Here is a 20,682-nt window from a genome sequence, read left to right as displayed (position 1 = left end):
AAATAAAGTTATATTAGAGTCGCTATCTCGCCTTAAAAGACGTGATAGAATAGCTTGCGTTACTTAGATTAAGATAAAAAGTCATATTAGGGTCGCTATCTCGCCTTAAACCCTGATAAGGAAGGGGTCGGATATGTACTTTATCCTTACCAGAAGGAAGAGTCATCTCTACCTACACGTTTCCGCGCATATCCTTAGTATCTATATTATACTATCCTCGCCATCATAATGACACGTGCCGGTCGTTATTGGACACCTAATCTATTTCCATTAAACGGATATTCCCCAGACTTATTCGGCAATCCGACGGTCTCCTATTCCTATTCCTACTCCTGCACTTATCTGCGTTATGCCCCCTAGCTTATCCGTACTCTCCTCTTGACTGCGAGGTAAGGAGCCAGTTTAAGGACCGACAGGTGAGGAGAAGCTTCTTCTCTCTCCTCCTTGTTTAAAGCTCCCATGTCCCCCTCCTCTCCCGCCTTTGCTGTCGTGTCCTCTTGTCGGCCATGTTCGGCGACTGCGGGCTTCGGCTCCCCTGGCTCCGCCGCGTCGCTGGCGCCGGAGATGGAGGAGGCTCCGACCTCGACCCGGTTCTTCTCGTTTCCGGAATGGGGGGGTCGATCCTGAACGCGAGGAGAAAGAAGAGCAAGCTTTCGGTCCGCGTTTGGGTCCGGATCCTCCTCGCCAATCTCGAGTTCAGGAAGTACCTCTGGTCCATGTACAACTCTAACACTGGTGAGTCGTTCAGAATCGGTCGGCAAAGGTGGTTCCTTTTTGTGTTTGAGTCTGAATTGGTAGGCATTGGGGTTTTGGGTTGATTAGTTTGGATTGGAGGATTATTTGATTTTGACTGGTGGATTGGATTGGTTTGGAAGGGTATGCGGAGGCGTTGGACCCGGATGTGGAGATCGAAGTGCCGGAGGATGACTATGGCTTGCAGGCGATTGACATTTTGGATCCTTCGTGGGTAAGGTTCATTGGTCATGGTGATTGTTGCAATCTCAATTGCTATCTTGTTATGCAACTGATATAAAGCAGTGTTGGCAGAGGGGAGGATCGCAAGAAAGCATAATAAATAGGAATTAAAGTTTTACTTGAACTTTCTCATTTTTCTTGGCACCTGATATTTCGTTGACTTGATTTATGATTAATGTTATTGCATAAACTTCATTTGCATTGCAACAGAGATCATGCTCTATTTTGTCCTTTTCTTAATATTGTATTGCAGCATATATTCTAATGAAGATATCAGTTCTAATTTGTCTTCTCTTGTGCTTTTGGTCTTCCAGTGGGTGAAATGTTTGCATCTCACCGAAGTTTACCATTTCCATGATATGATTGATATGCTAATTGAATGCGGTTATCAGAAAGGAACCACACTCTTTGGGTACGGTTATGACTTCCGCCAAAGCAATAGGTAAGGTGATTTAAGATAAAAGTTTGCAATATTAAAGACTGTAAACTAATCTCTGCGTGAAAGATCCTAGCCTTGCTGGTTCCTGTAATATTTTGTGCTCAGTACAGAAAATACTGCTGATATTACCTCTGGATTTTATGTTATTGGCAGAATAAGTAAGATAATGGTTGGCTTAAAAGTGAAACTTGAAACTGCTTATAAGGCCTCTGGAGGGAGAAAGGTTAATATAATTTCACATTCTATGGGTGGATTACTTGTCCGGTGCTTCATATCTCTGTACAATGATGTGCGTACTTTGCCTCTTTATGAGGATAAATATTTTTGATGTTAAGTAATTTTAGTTACAATGAGAGAAGCTTTGAAGTAGTATGCAAAATAATTGATATCATTGATCATTTATCAGGTATTTGCAAAATATGTCAACAAGTGGATTTGTATAGCATGCCCCTTTCAAGGTAATCAACGGTAGAACAGGTTATTTGCCTGTTTATTTTGTTCCACAGAGTTTTATTTTCTCCTTAAATATTTGCTGGGTTTCCTAAACTTCAATTTAAAGTTGCATATCTGCTGCCTATGTATTCTAGCTCTTATTCCTGAGATGGGTTTATTGACAGGTGCACCAGGATGCATCAATGATTCTCTTTTAACAGGATTGCAGTTTGTTTATGGTTTTGAAAGCTTCTTCTTTGTTTCTAGATGGACGATGCACCAACTGGTAATGCTTTGACATCTTGTTGTACATCCCAGCCAATGGAATCACCTTGTTTGTCATGTTATTGCATTGCTTTGTGATAAATAAGTTAAATAAGTTACATAATGTAGTTAATTATCTATTTGGGATATGAAGATAATTGGATCAAATAATGTCATCCTATTTCCTGCTTCACACTATCTAAGGTACTTTACTTAGCCTTTAAATAAAGAATCATGTGATTTTGCTGCTGAATTGATTATGTATAATTGCGAGGTCACCTTTCGATGTTTTTCTGATTTAGCTGCTAATTGATTATGTATAATTGTGAGGTCACCTTGAGGTGTTTTTCTATGTTCTAATGAGCAACAAGGGGACACTTTCTAATTAGTTAACCAATTATACTGTCAATTTTTAAAGATGTACAAAATTTAGTGAAGAATGAATATATGGTAATTTATGTGGAAAAATTATGATCTTGATGTGTTGAAGTTGATTTTTAGGAAAATAACAAGGATAATATCCCTTTTGTGCGAGAAGAAATTATTGTATTCCCAATTGTTGTCCAAGGTCCTTCCAAATACCCTATATGCTAGGTGGTTCCCAAAGGTCAAGGCAAGCTAAAAGAAAAATGGAAAAGCAGATATTTAACAGTTTAAATAAAAACTTAAATGCTTTTAGTAACAGCAAGAATAATGTCTCATATGAGTTTAGAATCTAGTCATTCAATAAAAAACTATCAAGTTGGTAAATCTGTGAATAGCTGGATAATCCTTTTGTCTATACTCAACCATGACAGAAACATTTCTGGATGTGATGTGATGGTTGGTCCTATGGCTCTGATTTCCCATATGCGTAGGATAGTTTGATTGGTATTTTCTAATTTTTGTCTCTGATTACATTGCACCAAAGAAAACCAATAAGACAGTATGCTCTTACCGCTTGTGTGTTCCAGTACAAACTGCTGGGGCACAACATCCTATGAAGCAGAAATGCAAGAATTTTTGGGTCAATAATCTACATCTGTAGAATTTGTAAAGTTAAAGGTTTTGAAAGAAAAATGCCAAATTAATTTCAAACTGAAGAAATCGTTCAAAACAAATGGAGAAGGTTTAGGACATCTTTGAGAAAAGAATTTAAGCCCAAGTTTTTTGAAAGCCATACATCTAGGAGTTTTTTTTTTCCTATCTCTCGGAGATGTATCTAGCACATCATATTTGGAACTCTCAAGAGCATTTAATATGAGGAACAAATGCTACGTCTTTTTTTTTTTGATAATAAAAGGAACAAGATGTTACTTGTCAGCTAGGTCTTATTTTAATTCTTGCAGCTGTAGAAACATTTTGTTCTTTTGGAATGTTTTGTACTGCAGAAAATTAGAGAATGATTTTCTACACTTTTATATGAGACTACTTAAAAATTTTTAGATCCTGAAGGCATAGAGAACTATATCTTTGTTCAAGAGTTCCTTCTGTCTCTTCACTGTTCGTAGTCATTAATTAGTAATCTCAATAGCCTTATAGATATGTTATTGCATTTGTAATTTTACATTTTTGCATTGGTTTAGTCCACATCCTCTTTGAGCAGCAGATTTCCGTATCTGCACTAATTTTATATGCATTTATCTAAAGTAACTGTTGTTTTGTCTCATATTATGAAGCTGCAAGTTCAAATTTTCATTGTTATGTGTTTCTTCCACTTAAGAAGGATAATTTTGGTAATTTTCTCTGATATGCAGTTGGTCGAGTGCCCATCTATCTACGAAATGTTGCCAAACCCTAATTTCAAATGGAAACAACAACCACTGGTTAAGGTTTGGCGAAAGCAATCTGGAGAGAAGGAAGTGGTCAAATTGGATCAATACAATGGAACTATGTGTGCTTCTCTTTTTGAAGAAGCTTTGAGAAATAATGAGGTTTTCACTTACATGATTACAATCTTTCTTTTAAGTGCTTTCAGTTAGGGCATTGATCAAGATGCTGCTTTAATAACATGTGCTCTGCTTGTATCTCTTGCCAATAATGGAACTGTTTGCAAGTTGAAGACCAATTTTAAGTTTTATTCATTCAGATTGCAAAGGACTTATTAAGACAAGTTACATGTTTCATCATCTAATTGAGTAGGGACACCTCTCTCATGGTAAGAGAATATTTTCATGAGATATTGCCCAACTGTGTACACCTTTGCTTGTTTTAGTCTCCAGAGTATAGAATTTTCATGAGATTCCCATTGTTGAGGAATTTGAAAATGTAGGAGATTTGCAACCTAAAGCATTTGGTTCACTGGCAATGTCCTGCTGGTTTCTCTGCATCTATCTACCACCTGGGTATTGTAATATTTATTTTGCAATAGGGATCCAATGCCATAGATTTTGTTCCCTACTTTTCTTGACCTTAAATTTAGTTGCCTATTCAATGATTGGATTATTCTTCGTTTTTACTTGGTATTACTATCATGCTTGTTGGATAGCCACTCTGTTTCATGAGCTACACAAGAACTCTAGTGATTGCATATGTTGCTTTCTGACAGATGCAACTAGTAATAATAAGCTATTTGAATATATGATAATGGTATATTTAGCTAACTCAGATTAGACATAAAGCAATCCCGTGTGAAACATCTGACTGCACTGTTCTTTACTTGTATATAGCTGAAGTTCAATGGGAAGACAATTCCTGTACCATTTAATTTAGATATCCTCCAATGGGCGGCTGATACTCGCCAAATTCTCGACAATGCTCAATTGCCAAATACCGTCAGCTTCTATAACATATTTGGGATATCATTGGACAGTCCATATGATGTTTGGTATGTTTATTTAAACCATTTATTTATAGTTCTATCAAACTCTTTATGAACTACCTGACACTTTCCCTTCTTTGCTGTGCATTTTCTACAAGTATCTGTACTTTTCAGTTGAACTATGCATAACGGCTGCTTATTTTTGTGTTCTATTGGTTGTAGAAATTGTCCTTGCTGCTGTTTCTAGGAAATTCCAGTTTTGATTTTTTTACTTAGATTTTGAATGAGAAGTCCAGACCTAGGGTTACATGCACATTCCACATGCTATTCAAATATGCCCATTGTCAGCACTCCGCAACATGCAATTGTACATTGACTCATCGTCGCTGCACAGCCATGGTTGAGGTTCGAGAGGGAGGACCAGGTGGTTCAGATTGCCATTGCGGCAGCCATAATATTATTTTAGAACAATGTTCGTCATTGTTATCATGTTTCTTTATACTCTTATTCTGCTCTTAGATTCTTGATTTCTTGTAATTTTTGTAATTTGACCTTTCTTCATACCTTCTAGTTACCACACTATGATTTCTTCAAAAGGGAACCACATTACATTTGGTAAATTTCGAGTGAAGTGAAGCTTGAACAGAGAACTTGTCCATTTTTTTTTTCTCCTTAAATCTATCAATCACTGATCAATTTCTCAAGCTTGTATACATGAACATATGATTAAACTTTTGTTCCAAAGGAACTTCTTGTTTTCTTTTTTCTTACTTACAAGCATACTAGCTTTCTCTATCCTTTTAGATTGTAGTGCTGACGACATAAATGGCACTCTTATGTATGCATTCCAAACAATTCCTATTTTACTTTCGGATATTATTTACAATATTCATGCAGGTACTTTAAGATGTGGCTCTTTTTGTCTATTGCAGCTATGGCTCTGAAGACTCTCCTATTGGTAACTTGTCAGAAATATGCCATAGTATGGTATGTAGATAATCTCTCTTTTGTGGATGTGTACGACATTTTGCAACTGGTTAATGTGGAAGCATCTGACATCTATATGGTCTTATTTTCAGCCTCAGTATACTTATGTGGATGGAGATGGTACTGTTCCTGCTGAGTCAGCTAAGGTAGGATTTCCTTTTTTTTTTCCAGCATTCCTGTGGGGTAAGGGGGAAAAGAAGTAATTCTGTGAAGGTTCAGATATAACAGATCATCCTCTAAGAAAAATCTTATGAATCACTTTAGATACTAGCATAAATGGATACTGTTTTAACATTAGCAATTTGGTGTGATACAAATTAACAGGCATGAGCAATATCTTGCTACTTAATGTTAACTGATCAAAAACCTTGTAGGGATCTATCTATATGAATAGTGCATATTATAGGACAGATGTTGCTAGTATGCCAACCTACATGTAAATTGAGATTGATCTTTAGATGTCAGCTTTTTCTTGCTGAGGATCAATCCTAAAGAACATTTTGGGAAGTTGGTACCTCCATAGATAGCAATTTACTTGAGCTAAAATTATGTAATTTTCTTTTTCTATCATGGATCACATTCCTAGTCAGATCATAATTCCTAATATCACCCTCCTTTCTTCTTTTGAGATTTGTACATTGTCATGGAGAGAGAGTCAATGCCACCCAATGGAGAGTGGTGGTGTTACACCATTTGAGTGGTTGTTATGTATGGTTAGCTTAGGATTAGTGTCTATGCCACTTTGGGGATCGCGAGTACAATAGAAGGTTATGTGTTGTCTTATCCAGTTTATGGATGGTGGAGTAAAATACTGCAACTAGAATGGAAGAGAAATTAGAACAAAAGTTGCAGCAACTTTCTCATGGTCGAATCTAGGAGTCAAAAAGCTACAAGAGTTGGCATGCTTAACCACATTAGCTGAACAAGTGGAAATACAAGTCTGGCTGGTAATTTTGAACATGATAGGTCTGTATAGCATGGTCTAGTGATTAGTGGTAAAGTTATCCTTTGGCTTACAAGATGGTAGACTTATCAATTTTGTAGAGTTTCTTTAGTGGTGGACTTGTAAGATAGATCCCCATAGGCTTTGGCAAGCTGAAGGCAGAGCATGCTACGCTACATTTCACATTTATTTTACTCCAAGTACTAAGATGGCATTCCAATGACAGTCAAAAGATCGAACTATATCTTTTGCAGAATACAATAGCCACTTGAAATGAATGAGGTGATAAGAATCTGGAATCTGGTGCATGAACGTGGTCTCCAGTATCCAGTTCATAGGTGTGCATCTTAAAAAATGTACTTGACATAACCTTATCTATTTATCTCACGACATGTAAGCTCGGGGTATATACAAAAGGTTTGAGTAATATATCAAAGTATAAAACACTTGGCTAACTTTGGACAAAATTTTTAGGGGTAAGACTTGCAAAATTCTTAAGCTGTCGCAACATAGATTATGACATGCATGTTGACATTGATGCTTCCAGATGGAGAAGATGGAGATTGATATGGCTTCTGCCCTTTTGTGCGTCCTTGAAAGAAATATCCAAGTCTCTGGATGTGAACATGTGATGGCAAACATATTATATCAAACAATGGCTAGGATGCAACTATTTTGTTTGTGTTGATCAATTCAATCCTTTTTGGATCTGGATTTAATATCTGATTGCATCAATTGGGGCCTTGAATAATGTATTAGGTTTAATTTCATTGTTGGGCCAAGTTGATTTGCTTTTAGATTTCATTTGGGTTTAGTTTGAGTCTATTAGAGTCATATTAGGTTTAATTTAGGTTTTTTTGTAATAAGACGTATAAGTCAATGGTAAACTAGTCATAACAGGAACTACAAATCCTATTTAAGAAAATCGAACCCTACTTGTATGAGGATTTTTTATTTTTATCTTGATCTTGAAAGAAGAGAGTTGCAGTAGGTTTTCTCCAATTTCTTTACGTAAAGCATTTAATCTCGGGGTGTGACACACTCTGGAGTGAATTCTGGTTCTCTCTTTTCCCCATTCTTCTTACTCTTCGTTATTCTTTGAGTTTCGGGTACTGTTGGACCGTAGCGACATGTGTAAATCTCAAGATACTGATAACCTACTATTGTTTAATATTTAGATTTGAAACAATAGTTGGATTACCCTAGATTGGGTTGAAGGAGAAGAGAGAGGAGAAGAGAAGAGAGGAGAGAAGAGAGTGGTGAGAAATATTTTGTATTCCACGTTTTATCAAAGAGGGGTTGACCCCTATTTATACAAAGTCAGCATGAAATAAGATAATTAGATAATTTAAATCTAATAATTCTAATACCCCCTCTCAAACTCAAGGTGGATCATAAACCGAGAGTTTGCCAACTAAATGCGCAAAGCGCGGAAGGGGAAGGGACTTCGTGAAAAAGTCGGCAATCTGCTCCTCAGTGCTGAGGTGATGGAGCGAAATGATGCCAGCTCGATATTGCTGTCGAGTGTAGTGCATATCAACTTCAATGTGCTTCGTCCTCTCATGAAAAACAGGATTTTCAGCGAGCTTTTTAGCACTATCATTGTCGACATGAAGATGAGTTGGAATGGGTAAGGAAACACCCATATCACTAAGGGGACGACGGAGCCATACAATCTCCTTAGTTGCAGCACACATAGCACGATATTCTGACTCAGTACTGGAGAGAGACACCACATTCTGTTTCTTACTACGCCAAGAAATTAGAGAATCTCCTAGAAAAATGCAGAAGCCAGTAGTAGACTTCCGATCAGACTTGTCATCAGCATAATCTGCATCGCAATAAGCTCGTAGAACCAAAATGGAAGTCGATGGCATGAAAAGAGAGCGAGTGATGGTGCCACGAAGGTATCGAAGAATACGTATAAGAGCAGCATAATGAGTAGATCGAGGAGCCTGCATGAACTGAGTGACAAGACCAACTACATAAGAGATATCAGGCCGAGTAATGGTCAGGTAGACAAGTGCCCCAACCAGTTGACGATATCTAGTCGGATCTGGAAGAAGCTGACCGTCATCGGGCTGAAGCTTCACATGGAGCTCAACTGGGGTAGCAGCGGGACGAGTGTCAGTGATAGTAGCACAACTAAGAATGTCTGTAATATACTTCTGCTGGGACAGCAAAAGACCATGGGATGACTGAGCAATTTCGATACCCAGAAAGTACCGAAGAGGACCGAGGTCCTTCATCTCAAACTGACTCTGAAGATGCTGCTGAAGGGAGCGGATCCCGGTTGAGTCATCTCCGGTGATAATCATATCATCGACATACAGAAGGAGGATGACCCGACCCTGCGCAGAAGATCATAGAAACATAGATGGCTCAGAGGAGCTCTCCTGAAATCCGTAGGCTGTGAGAACACTACGAAAACGATCAAACCAAGCACGAGGGGCCTGCTTGAGCCCATAGATAGCTCGTCGCAATCGACAGATGTGACCTGGAGGAAGAGGGAAGCCGGGTGGAGGGTCCATGTATACCTCCTCGTCAAGAAGGCCATGAAGAAACGCATTCTTCACATCCATCTGATGTAAAGGCCACTGGCGACTGGAAGCAACAGCTAGAAGAGTGCGGACAGAAGTCATCCGGGCAACTGGAGCAAAAGTCTCCTCATAATCTATCCCATATTCTTGAGTAAAACCCCGAGCAACCAGACGAGCTTTGTACCTGGCAATGGATCCATCAGGTCGATATTTGACCTTGAAGATCCATTTGCAGCTGACAGGCACAATGTCTGGTGGGCAAGGAACAACATCCCAAGTATGCATCTGCTGAAGGGCCTGAAGCTCATCTGCCATGGCCTGCTGCCACTCTGGAACCTGGACTGCCTCACGATAGGACCCAGGCTGAGGGGTGGAGTGAATGGCTGCAAGAAATGTGTGAAACTGGGGGGAGTATGTAGCGGAAGACATCAGAAAGCCATACCAGTCGGGAGGGCGATGCTCACGCTCTGGATAACGACGAGCGGGCGTAGGAGCCGTCACAGTAGAGGATGGGACGATCGGAGAGATACTGCCATGAGTGGGGGGCTCATTTGTGGGAGGAGGACAGGACCTGCGAGTATAGAAGTAGGGCAAAGTCGTCATGGGAGGGGGGTACTCCTCTAGGGGGGTTGGGAACTCAGCGAGAGAGCGGTCTGGTGGAGCAGAAGGAACTGGTAGTAAAGGCGTGTTGATGGGTAGAGAAATTTGAGGCATGTGGGATATTGATGGTGGGGCTGAACCAGGCACCTCGAAGGGGATGGAGGATAGGCTAGGAGTAGGGAGATCTAAAAAAGATAAATCCGATGGAGCTAAGGTATTAGTGCTAAAGAAAGGTATCTCTTCCAGAAAAGTGACATGGCGCGATATCCTAAGACGATGAGCAGAAGTGTCATAACAACGATAACCTTTATGCTCAGGACTATATCCTAGAAAGACACACTTAGCTGCTCTAGGGGATAACTTGTTACGATCACCTGGAGGAAGAAGAACAAAACAGGTGCACCCAAAAACACGAAGATGACCATACAAGGGGGAAGTACCATAGAGACGATCGTATGGAGTCAAACCATCAAGGACAGATGATGGAGTTCGATTGATGAGATAGAGAGCAGTAAGAAGAGCCTCAGCCCAATAAGAACGAGGAACAAAAGCCTCAAAGAGAAGAGCTCGAGTGGTCTCAAGAAGATGACGATGTTTTCGTTCGACAACTCCATTCTGAGCAGGGGTATAGGGACACGACTGCTGAGGTAGAGTACCGGCAGAAGCATGAATGGAACGAAACTCAGAGGAAAGATACTCACGAGCACCATCAGATCGGAAGATCTTAATAGACCGACCAAACTGAGTACGAACCATAGAAGAAAAATCACGATAAATTTGACACACTTCAGAGCGCTGACGCATAAGGTAAACCCAAGTGAAACGAGAAAAATCATCAATGAAACACACATAGTAGATAAAACCAAGACCCGAAGGGAGTGGAGCAGGTCCCCAAATATCAGAGTGCACAAGGTGAAAAAGGGAATCAGAGATATTTGTACTAAGAGGAAACGGAAGGGCCCGGTGTTTTGCCAACCTGCAGCCAGTACAAGGGGACAAACAAGAAAAATGACCACTGCCTAAACATCCAGACCGGGACAAGGTCTTGAGACGCTGACTCGATACATGACCTAGACGCCGATGCCACAAGTCTGAAGGAGAGAGAGGAGTGACTGGACAAGCACTGGGACGAGGTGATGGAAGGTGAAGCTGATCCAGGTAATAAAGCCCATGTATCCGACTACCGATCCCAATCCTCTGGCCTATAGACGGGTCCTGCACAACACAAGAAGTAGAAGAGAAGGATACAGTGTAACCAGAGTCAGAGAGCTGAGTAATAGAAATAAGACTCATGGTTAGGCCGGGGACAAGCCAAACATCAGATAAAGTAAGACGACTCGTGGGATCCGTGGTAGGAGTAATGTAACCAATATGAGAGATAGGGTAATGGGTCCCATCAGCTGTATGAACATGAGGAAGAGTGATAGGGGCAGAGGTGAGGCTAGTAAAGATGGAAGGGTCACCAGTCATATGATGTGAGGCGCCAGAATCAAAAATCCAGGGCTTAGTCATACCAGAGACAGCAGATGCAGAAGTAGAGGCACTAGTGAAGCTGAGAGCTCCATGAATGAGCTGCTGAATCTGCTGGAGCTACGCACTGCTGAAGGTGAGATTGCTGGAGTGATCAGATGGACTAATATTTGATGCAGCGGTAGAGGAAGCTAAGTGACGACTCCTATCCTTGCTTGATCCCCCTTTGCTAGAACGGGGAACAAGCTCAGGATGAAGTCGATAGCAACGAGCGGCAAGATGACCAGGACGACCACAATGAGTGCACATAGGACGCGATGAGTGGTGATCTCGTCCAGGCACATGAGTGACGCGAGCAGCAGTCGAAATATCAGGCGTGACTAATATAGGAGCAGGAGCAACACCAAGCACACTCTCTATGGCTATAGAAGGTGGTGTAAGACGCTGCCTAAGCTCCTCAGCCTGTAACTCAGCTATAGCACTGTCTAGGCTTGGCAAAGTGGAACGATGCAATAAATGACGAGTCAAATCCCCAAATTCCGGACAAAGAGCATTTAGAAAATCCATTAGATGATCCTCATCACGGTGGCGCTGAGCGGACATCGAGTCAGAAGGGTGGCTGAAAGTGGGCTCCATAGACGTAAGCTCACGCCATATGTCAGTCATGCGGGCGTAAAAGTCCTGGATAGAGAGCTGACCCTGTCTGACCTCCTGAGCATCGCGACGAAGCTGAAAGCGACGCATCAAACTCGACTGAACAAATCGACGACTAAGATGAGCCCAAATGGCCTGAGCAGAAGACAAGGTCTGAAGCTGAGGTCGAAACGATCGATCAACCTGCAAGATGAGGTAGGTGCAAACCTCCATGTCGCGTAGCTCCCACTCACCATACTCCGAAGACGGAACCTCCGACTGAACAGCCTTGGGTGTGTCAGACTCAGTAGAGGTCACAATGGTAGTCTGAATGATAGTGCGAGGGGGAGCACATCCCGTAGAGATGCCGTCAATGTGTCCGAGAAGACATCGCCCGCGGAGGACTGTCTCAATAGAAGATGCCCATGTGATCCAATCCTGCTCGGTGACAAGTAGAAAACTGACTAATGATACACTCTCACGACCGACCGGAACATAAGATGCCATTGGAAGGAACGACAATTGATCAGCCACCTTGAGAGTGATGTAAGATTTTCCACTTAGCCCACTCAAATCTTTCGTCGAACACCTGGTGAGCGGAAAGTTTTGAATAGAACAGCAGAAAGAGAGCTGAGAATACAGTGAATTTTCGTCGAATACTTGGTGGGCAGTAGGTGAAAATATAATCCTGCAAGTGCAGAATCAAAGAACTGCAGAAAAAAAGAGTGCTGTGGAGGCAGGGAACTTTCGTCGAACACTTGGTGGGCGCTAGCCAAAACAGTGGTGTCGAGCTGTCAGATTAAAGGAGATGAAAGGCAGCTCGATCAAGAACAACAGCTTAAAGGGTGGTTGCTGCACTGTTGCTTCTGAACTAAGAAGAGGAAGGAAATTGATGCCTGTGCTGCTGCTGCTGCTGAAAACAGAGGCAGCTGCGACTACCGTTGTTGCTGCTGCTGCTGCTGCGGTGGTTGTGGCTGCTGTAGTTGCTGCTGTAGTTGCAGGAACTCGCGAGGAAGAATAGATGTGCTGCTGCTGCTGAAAACAGGGGCAGCTGCAAGCTGTCGTTGTTGCTGCTGCTGCGGTGGCTGCGGCTACTGCTGCGGTGGCTACGGCTGCTGCTGTGGGGGCTGCGGCTGCTGCTGTGGGGGCTGCGGCTGCTGCTGCAGTGGCTGTGGTGATGGAGGCTGCGGCAGTGGCTGCTGTAGCATCAGCGAGCTCGAGGAGTGAGGCGGCAGCTCCCAAGCTCAACGATGGTGAAAAAAAAACGATCCAAGGGGGAGATGACTATTAGAGAGTGAGAGCTAGAGATCGGAACGCTCTGATACCATGAAACAATAGTTGGATTACCTTAGATTGGGTTGAAGGAGAAGAGAGAGGAGAAGAGAAGAGAGGAGAGAAGAGAGTGGTGAGAAATATTTTGTATTCCACGTTTTATCAAAGAGGGGTTGACCCCTATTTATACAAAGTCAGCATGAAATAAGATAATTAGATAATTTAAATCTAATAATTCTAATAAGATTTGAAATGGATCTTAAGGAATTAATTAGAAAAGGATAGCAACTACACTGTGGTAACTACTCTGACTTTGGAATATTATCAGTTACTTTTTTGCTATCTTATTTCTTTTATTACTGAATTTTATTTTCCTTCTACCTCTACATCATATAATTCGCATCTCACATAGTTCAGGACCTTTGAGTTCTTCCCTCTGCATATCACAATTTCATTGTATATTTAATTGTGTCCATTTGATTGACACATGTTAGGTCCAACTCTTAGGTTGTCCTACATTATCTTTTGTATTAGAGCTTAGGTTGGGTTTGCATGACCGCCCGTTCTGGACGACCTTACAGCTGTGATATGGTCAATAATTCAGGAGATAATTTGTTTTACGATTTAATTCAATGGGTTATTGAGTTAGAGCATAAGGTTAAAGAACTTAAAAGAAATATTTTTAGGGTAGACCAAAAACATCATGATGCTCCTCAGCCTAAGGATGATCCTACTATCCAAGTTTATCAACCACATTATGATGAGCATGACACCAATGAGGTTCCAGATCTCATGGCACATGTTTGCTAAGGGTATAGAGCCATAACAATTTTTGGTCAAATTGAAGAACAATCTTGTTATAGATTGTACATGAATTAGTGATAGAGAACTTTAACAACTAGATCTAGATCTCTTTGAGTTTTGCTATAGCCATCATTCGCCGGAATCTAGTTCTTCCTAGCTGGGTAGAATTGATGGAGATCACGATGGCTTTTTATATGCATCGTTGAAAGAAATATCTAAATCTTTGGATGTGCAATGCTTAACATATTATATCAAACAACGGCTAAGGTGCAACTATTTCATTAATGTTGATCAATTCAATCCTTTTTGGATCATAATTTGATCTTTGGGTGAATCAATTGGGTCTAGAATGATGTATTATTAGGTTTCATTTCATTGTTGGGTCAAGTTGATTTGCTTTTAGACTTCACTTGAGTTCAGTTTGAGTTTATTAGAGTCATGAGGTTTAATACATGTTAATTTGTAATAAGACGTGTAAGTCAAGAGTATGTTACAGACTGAATAGAGTCGGTTCGTAACAAGGGTTTGCTTTTATACCAAATTGTTATAGACCGATTATGATCAATCCACAACAAAGGGTCTAGGTGTCGATTAGATGTGGCTGATGGTGATGATGAAGGTGGAAGGTAGTGGAGCACAATGGAGAGAGAGAAGGTGAATTGTGATGATGTTAACTAAATTTGTTCAAAATAATACAATAAAAGTGATTTATGATTTTGGAAGGTTTGAGATATGAAATAGGGAGATACCCTAGACATCCAAATCTTAAAAGTGACATCCGATACAAAAGTTAACTTTTTAAAAATGGTGTAGAATACATTACTGAAGTGAATACTCGATGCTAGTGACGAAGAGAAATTAATTTACTTGTACTCCTATGTTATTCTTATGACTACTCTTATGCTACTCTCACTCTTACTTCTAAGATAGTCTAATGCTAAAATATAATTATCAATAGTGGATGCTTAAGCAAAGAAAACTAACCCCTCCTATATATAGAGGTTGGCTTGAAGGTTTACAAAACTTAATTAGGATTTGTCTTACTCTTAAAGGCATACATAACTTAATTGGACTTGTTTTATTTTATAAATGTCAACTAAGTATCATAAGTAAATTGATCTCGGTTGTTCAATCATTTGATAACCTGAGTCATTCTTTGATAAATGATCACTATGAGTTAGGCTCAATAGAATTTGATCAATCATTTTTTCTATCGTTAAGGTGTAACTTAATTAAATTTACCTTAAAGACTTATATAACTTAATTAGACTTGTTTTAAAAGTTTAGATAATTTAATTGGACTTGTCGTAAAAGTTTAGATGACTTAACTATATTTGTCTTAAGAGCTTATATAAAAAATAGATACGAATTAATTAAAAGATAAATAGACTCGATCTATCAAGTTAAATGTCCTCGCGAGATGATTTGATCAGATCTAAATTACATCACTTCACCACGCTTCCGACTACTTTGTCCTCAAAGCATCCATTGTGGTTTTCAAACTTTTCGTTGCTCTCAAACCGTGTGTTCTCAATCTCCGTGTGGCTCTTATATGCCACGTGGAGGGTGGCCCACAGTGGCTCGGGCCAAATCTTAGCTATGGGTGGTTTGAGCTAGGGTCTTAATGCAAACGGTTTAGGCTCAGGTCCAGCTTGCTCTAGTTTGAGCCAAACCCTAGCTATAGGTGGCTTTATCCAAGCCTTAGGTGCTGTCAGATCAGACCAATCCCTAATTATTGAATTCAGTGAGGTTTTAGCTAGTGTTGTATCATCTTGTGGTTGGCTAAGACCTTGGGCACCCAAGGGGTGGGTCTGCCCCAAACCTAGGGTGTTTCCAACTGTAATTGGTTCGGTGCACATCGGTTTGATTGCCATGGTGTGCATGGACGGCCACGGTTCAGCTATGCATTGATACAGTTGATTTTCACGCATTTGCACTCTGTTGATCTCATGGAGGTTCGTCATCATCTCCTAGTTATGGTTGTTTGAATTGCCAACAAAACTTGTAGCACCTCTGGCCGAGAAGTTCGCAGAGGTGGGGTCAGCAGTCTCGGTAGTAAGTGCTGATCTCGGGTATTGCCTCGGTTGCCGTCGATGTATCCTTAGCTGTGGAAGTTTCCCTTGCCAATCGTGTCGCCATCCCTCGAGTGGTTATTTGGCCCAATGATATGATGGCTCTGATACCAATTTATTATGGATCGACTAAAGTTAGTCTGCAACAAGGGTTTGCTTTGATACCATATTATCACAAATCGATTATGGTCGATCCGCAGCAAGGGGGTCTAGATGTTGATTAGATGTTGTTGATGGTAGTGATGAAAGTGGAAGGTGGAAGGTGGTGGAGCATGGTGGAGAGAGTGAAGGTGGGCGGCAATGGTGGTGATGAAGAGAGATTAGTTTACTTGTACTCCTATATTATTTCTTATGACTACTACGTTACTCTTACTTTTCCTTCTAAGATAGTCTAAGGCTAAAATATAATTTTCAATGTTTAGATTCAATCAATTGATGCTTAAACAAAGGAGACCGACCTTCCTATATTTAATAGTCAATTACAATGAGCCCTTCTAGATTAGTTCTAAAAGCTTACATGACTCAAACTATGATTAGCTTTGAAAGCTTACATGACTTAATTAGGACTTGCTTTAAAAACTTATATGATTTAACTGGACTTGCTTTAAAGCTTACATGACTTGACTGAACTTATTTTAAAAGCTTAGGTGACCTAAGTAGACTTGCCTAAGGGTTTATATGACTTAACTAGACTTACCGTAAAAGCTTACATATCTTAATTAGATTTGCTTTAAGAGTTTATATAAGAGATAAACATGAATAAATTAAAGGATAATTAAACTCAATCCATTGAGTCTAATATTTTCGTGAGGAGGTGATCCGATAAGACATGGATCACATCAGAGTAAACCAGTCATAATGAGAATTACAAATCTTACTTAAGAAAATCAAACCCCACTCGTACGGAGATTTTCTTTTGATCTTGAGATAAGATCATTCTTTAATAAGTTCTTTGTGTAAAACGTGGAACCACAGGCTGTGAAATTCTCTAGAGCAAATTTAGGTTCTCTTTATCCTGTTCTTCTTATTCCTAATTGATTTTTGAGTTTTAAGTATTGTAACACCATACTGTTGGGTGTAAATATCAAGATACTGAGAACCTACCAAATGTTCAATATATAGAGTTTGAAACAAATCTTAAGGAATTAATCAGGAAAAGGATAGTGATTACACCATTGATCCCAAAATCAACCGATTCGGATTGAGATCAGCCATAATTGATCTTGATCTAGATCTGAGATCGACCAGCAATATTGGCTGAAACTAACTTTTTTGAAGATTCAAGTCGAATCTAAAATGTATCTAATTTAGAAAACATACTTGATATAATTAATTGCTTGTTTTTTAAATTTTAAAAAATGCCCTATATTTCTCACACTTTAATTTTAGAATTTATATATTGAGTAATTTATATTTTTCTAAATGTTTTAATTTTTAAGATAGTTCTGTATTTTAGAATAATATTTATAGTAATTATGTAATTAATCATAGTTTGATTAAGAGAAAACATACAACAGACTAAAACAACTAATACATATCGTTTTTCCATGTGGCTGATCTCAATCAATATTTGGACTGTGTTTTGGAATATCAGTTATTTTACTGTTTATCTTTTTTTCTCTACTGTTATCTTTTTTTTTTATTGGTCTACTATTTATCTTTTCTTATTGCTGACTTTTATTTTTATTCTATCTCTACATTATATAATTTGCATCTCATGTAGTTTAGGACTTTTAAGTTCTTCCCTCTGCATATCATAGTTTTATTGCATATTTAAGGGATAATTCCTTTTTCACCTTCTAACCTATTATCTTTTTTTTATAATAACTTTCTGAATTATTTTTTGGTACACAATGACCTCCTGGACTATTAAAAATACATCATCTCACCCATTCTGTTAGGTTTCTGTTAACTATTTTCACCCATAAGTTATCATCTGATTGTCACATGATAAAAATATGGCATATTTATCAAAATGGAGGGGCAATTTGGTTATTTCTTTGATTTCATCTATGGTGTTAAATGAGTGAGGTATTTTTAATAGTTAAGGGAGTCATATGTATCAAAAAAATAATTCAGGGAGTCATTGTAGAAAATAATAATAGTTCATGGGGTGAAAAGGAAATTATCTTCATATTTAATTGTGTGCATTTGATTCACTTCCTATGGTAATTAAACTTAATGACAACATGATTTATATGGAGCCCAGACCTCAACTCAGTTCCTCGATACGCCTTACATGCTAATCTCAGCTAATCCAAACAGTTGGGATTTTAAGGGTTGGTTTCTCATTATTTTATTGTCTTGTTGGTGGTGGTGATTGTTTTCCATGACCAAGTGATGCTTTCCCTTCATTTCATAGGGAAAAGTTGATTAATTATTATGTTGGAAACCTTTTGCCAAGTCATATTTCTCTTCATGCAACTTAGAAAGCAAAAAATTCCATTGGACATGGGAAACACCCCAAGAAGAGACCTGTGCAAAGAAATCAAGCCAATTGATATTTGGTATATATTGGTTTTTAAGATGTATAAATCACGGTTAATGGTTTGTTTTTCACCTTTACTCTTTTTTTTAACATTATTATCATGCTGGTACTTTGCCTTTCATTTTAACTTTATTTGGTGCATAACTGACCTATAATACACATAATATGTCATTTGGTGGTATTCCATATTTTGTTCTTATACGTGGAGAGGAGTCTCTCTATAAGTCATGGTGGAACACTATCAAGATGTCCGCGGATTAGATCAACTTGAGCAGAGGCAAATTGGTAAATATATTTGTGGGCTTGGTTGATCCAGGGTTGAGACTAAAGCATGTCGACTGACTGACCGTGCGATAGTTTCTGACTCTCTGGAAAAATGGGAAGGCTCGATTTAGAAACAATGGAAATGTGCTTGAACTGGGGTCTTCCCCGCTATTCTCAAAAACCAAAAGAAAAAGAAAGGAAATCCTTACTCTGTCTGTGTGGTGAAATATTCTCTCTATAGTGTGGGATGTTAAAATGCAAAATAAATTTTGCATTATTTCTTTATTGTTATCACTGACAGATCTAATTAACTAGTTATTTACTTCTGATGTTAAACTTATTGTTCTTCAGTCTAGTTAACTTGCTTTTTGGAAGAGTTTTATTTACCCTGATCATTTTTTTGTTCTTCCCTACTTTGAATAGGCTGATGGATTTGCAGCAGCAGCAAGGGTTGGTATTAAGGCTAGTCATCGAGGGCTTTTAAAAGATAAGCAAGTGTTTCAGCTTTTGAAGCAATGGCTTGGTGTGAGCCAGAAATCGCAACATTCATCGTCAAGTTCAAAAGTGATGGATATGTTTTCAGACCAATTTTCACCTCCAATGCCTTCAGAGCATATGTTTTGATATCCAGGATGTTTACTTAAGTGGAGAAGAGGAAGGGTGTTGGGGAATTAATGTACTACTGTAACTCATTCTGACCCAGCATAGTTTACTTACTGGCCATATATTTATATATATGATGGAATAGAAAAGATAGGTAAATTATTCACATTGTTTTTATGCATCTGTTTGTTAAATTTGGTCTTGTTCTCAACTTTAATTATCAGTGAAATGAGCAAGAACTGGACAGTTAAAAGAGGGAAAAAAGTAATTTGTTAAGGCTGCAATTCAAAATCATATTCTAACTAAATTCGATGCTGATACAGTCCTTTATTAATATTGGTTTTGGGCCTTGGTCCAGCCCGATTATTAAAAATATGTAGCCAGCCTCAGCTCAGCTCAACCCTTTGGGCTTAGATTAGTCTATTTTAGTCATTTAGTTAGTTTCGAATTTAGAAATCATAATATTGGTTAAATTAAAATATATTATCTATTTATTGTTAAAGGTGGTGATTTTTAGCATGTGGATTAGTATTTCATTCAGACTTAGGCGAGTGGGTTTACTTGTATGTTTATTTGTCTTGTACTTTGTTTTTTTAATTAGATCACGTATTTCTCTGTATGTAAATTAGTATTATATTTCTAAGTGTAATTTAATTATTATATATCTATGTGCAATATATGTGATTCAGGGCTTGCTATATTTTGTGCAAAATAGCAATTTTTATTACTAAGAATATTAGTAAAAAACATGATTGATGTTTTGTATGACTTATAGAACGGTCTTGATATAGATCGATTATTACTTTCCGTGGTAACTTAAGTTTACTTGGAAGTCTAGGGGAGTATCCTAATTTAGATTATCGCGGTTATTTTTTTAGCTGACTCTGGTGGGGTTAGAAAATAGTTTTATATTAGATCGAAAGACTTCCTAAGATGATTTTAATATCTCTCAATAGTTTGTGGAAGAGATATGATATGTTTATCAGATAGTGGCACCTCCTAGTGACCTTTGGGGAAAGAAACAAAGTGCGTTTATTATATAGTGACACATTTTAGTTATTCTAGGAGGAGAGGTCGTAGTGAGAAAGGGGGTTGCAGTGGTAAAGGGTGGCAGTGAGAGAAGGGTAGAGGAGGATGATTGGCGTGGTAGCCTAGT

The 20,682-nt window shown here is 39.0% G+C and overlaps 2 protein-coding genes across 3 annotated transcripts; one reads left to right on the top strand and one right to left on the bottom strand.

The window, feature by feature from the left end:
* Window positions 1–301: 301 nt before the first annotated feature.
* On the top strand, window positions 302–19,720 carry LOC140772008 (phospholipase A(1) LCAT3). 2 transcript variants are annotated; one of them, XM_073113886.1, is made up of 11 exons: window positions 302–735; window positions 876–967; window positions 1,290–1,417; window positions 1,568–1,703; window positions 1,821–1,872; window positions 2,032–2,132; window positions 3,847–4,023; window positions 4,759–4,916; window positions 5,748–5,837; window positions 5,930–5,983; window positions 19,347–19,543. In XM_073113886.1, the coding sequence occupies exons 1-11, from the start codon at window positions 507–509 to the stop codon at window positions 19,405–19,407; spliced, it is 1,278 nt and encodes a 425-aa protein (XP_072969987.1). In that variant the 5' UTR covers window positions 302–506; the 3' UTR covers window positions 19,408–19,543. The 2 variants fall into 2 exon arrangements, with proteins under 2 accessions (XP_072969987.1, XP_072969986.1); XM_073113885.1 differs by having other exon boundaries at window positions 305–735; window positions 5,783–5,837; window positions 19,347–19,720.
* LOC140772009 (uncharacterized) lies at window positions 11,511–14,196 on the bottom strand. Its single transcript, XM_073113888.1, has one exon. The coding sequence runs from the start codon at window positions 12,528–12,530 to the stop codon at window positions 11,511–11,513; it is 1,020 nt and encodes a 339-aa protein (XP_072969989.1). The 5' UTR covers window positions 12,531–14,196.
* Window positions 19,721–20,682: the final 962 nt, after the last annotated feature.

This window comes from Typha angustifolia, chromosome 12, assembly GCF_048772165.1.
Source record: "Typha angustifolia cultivar Huaian chromosome 12, ASM4877216v1, whole genome shotgun sequence".
Taxonomy (NCBI): domain Eukaryota; kingdom Viridiplantae; phylum Streptophyta; class Magnoliopsida; order Poales; family Typhaceae; genus Typha; species Typha angustifolia.
This window is presented reverse-complemented; position numbering and strand designations above follow the sequence as displayed.

Excerpts from the sequence above, each read along its gene's own strand:
- LOC140772008 (XM_073113885.1), top strand. The coding sequence starts at position 507 with ATGTTCGGCGACTGCGGGCTTCGGCTCCCCTGGCTCCGCCGCGTCGCT. Across the intron at positions 1,418-1,567 it reads GACTTCCGCCAAAGCAATAG|AATAAGTAAGATAATGGTTG; the intron begins GTAAGGTGATTT and ends TGTTATTGGCAG. Across the intron at positions 1,704-1,820 it reads TCATATCTCTGTACAATGAT|GTATTTGCAAAATATGTCAA; the intron begins GTGCGTACTTTG and ends ATCATTTATCAG.
- LOC140772009 (XM_073113888.1), bottom strand. The coding sequence starts at position 12,530 with ATGGCATCTTATGTTCCGGTCGGTCGTGAGAGTGTATCATTAGTCAGT.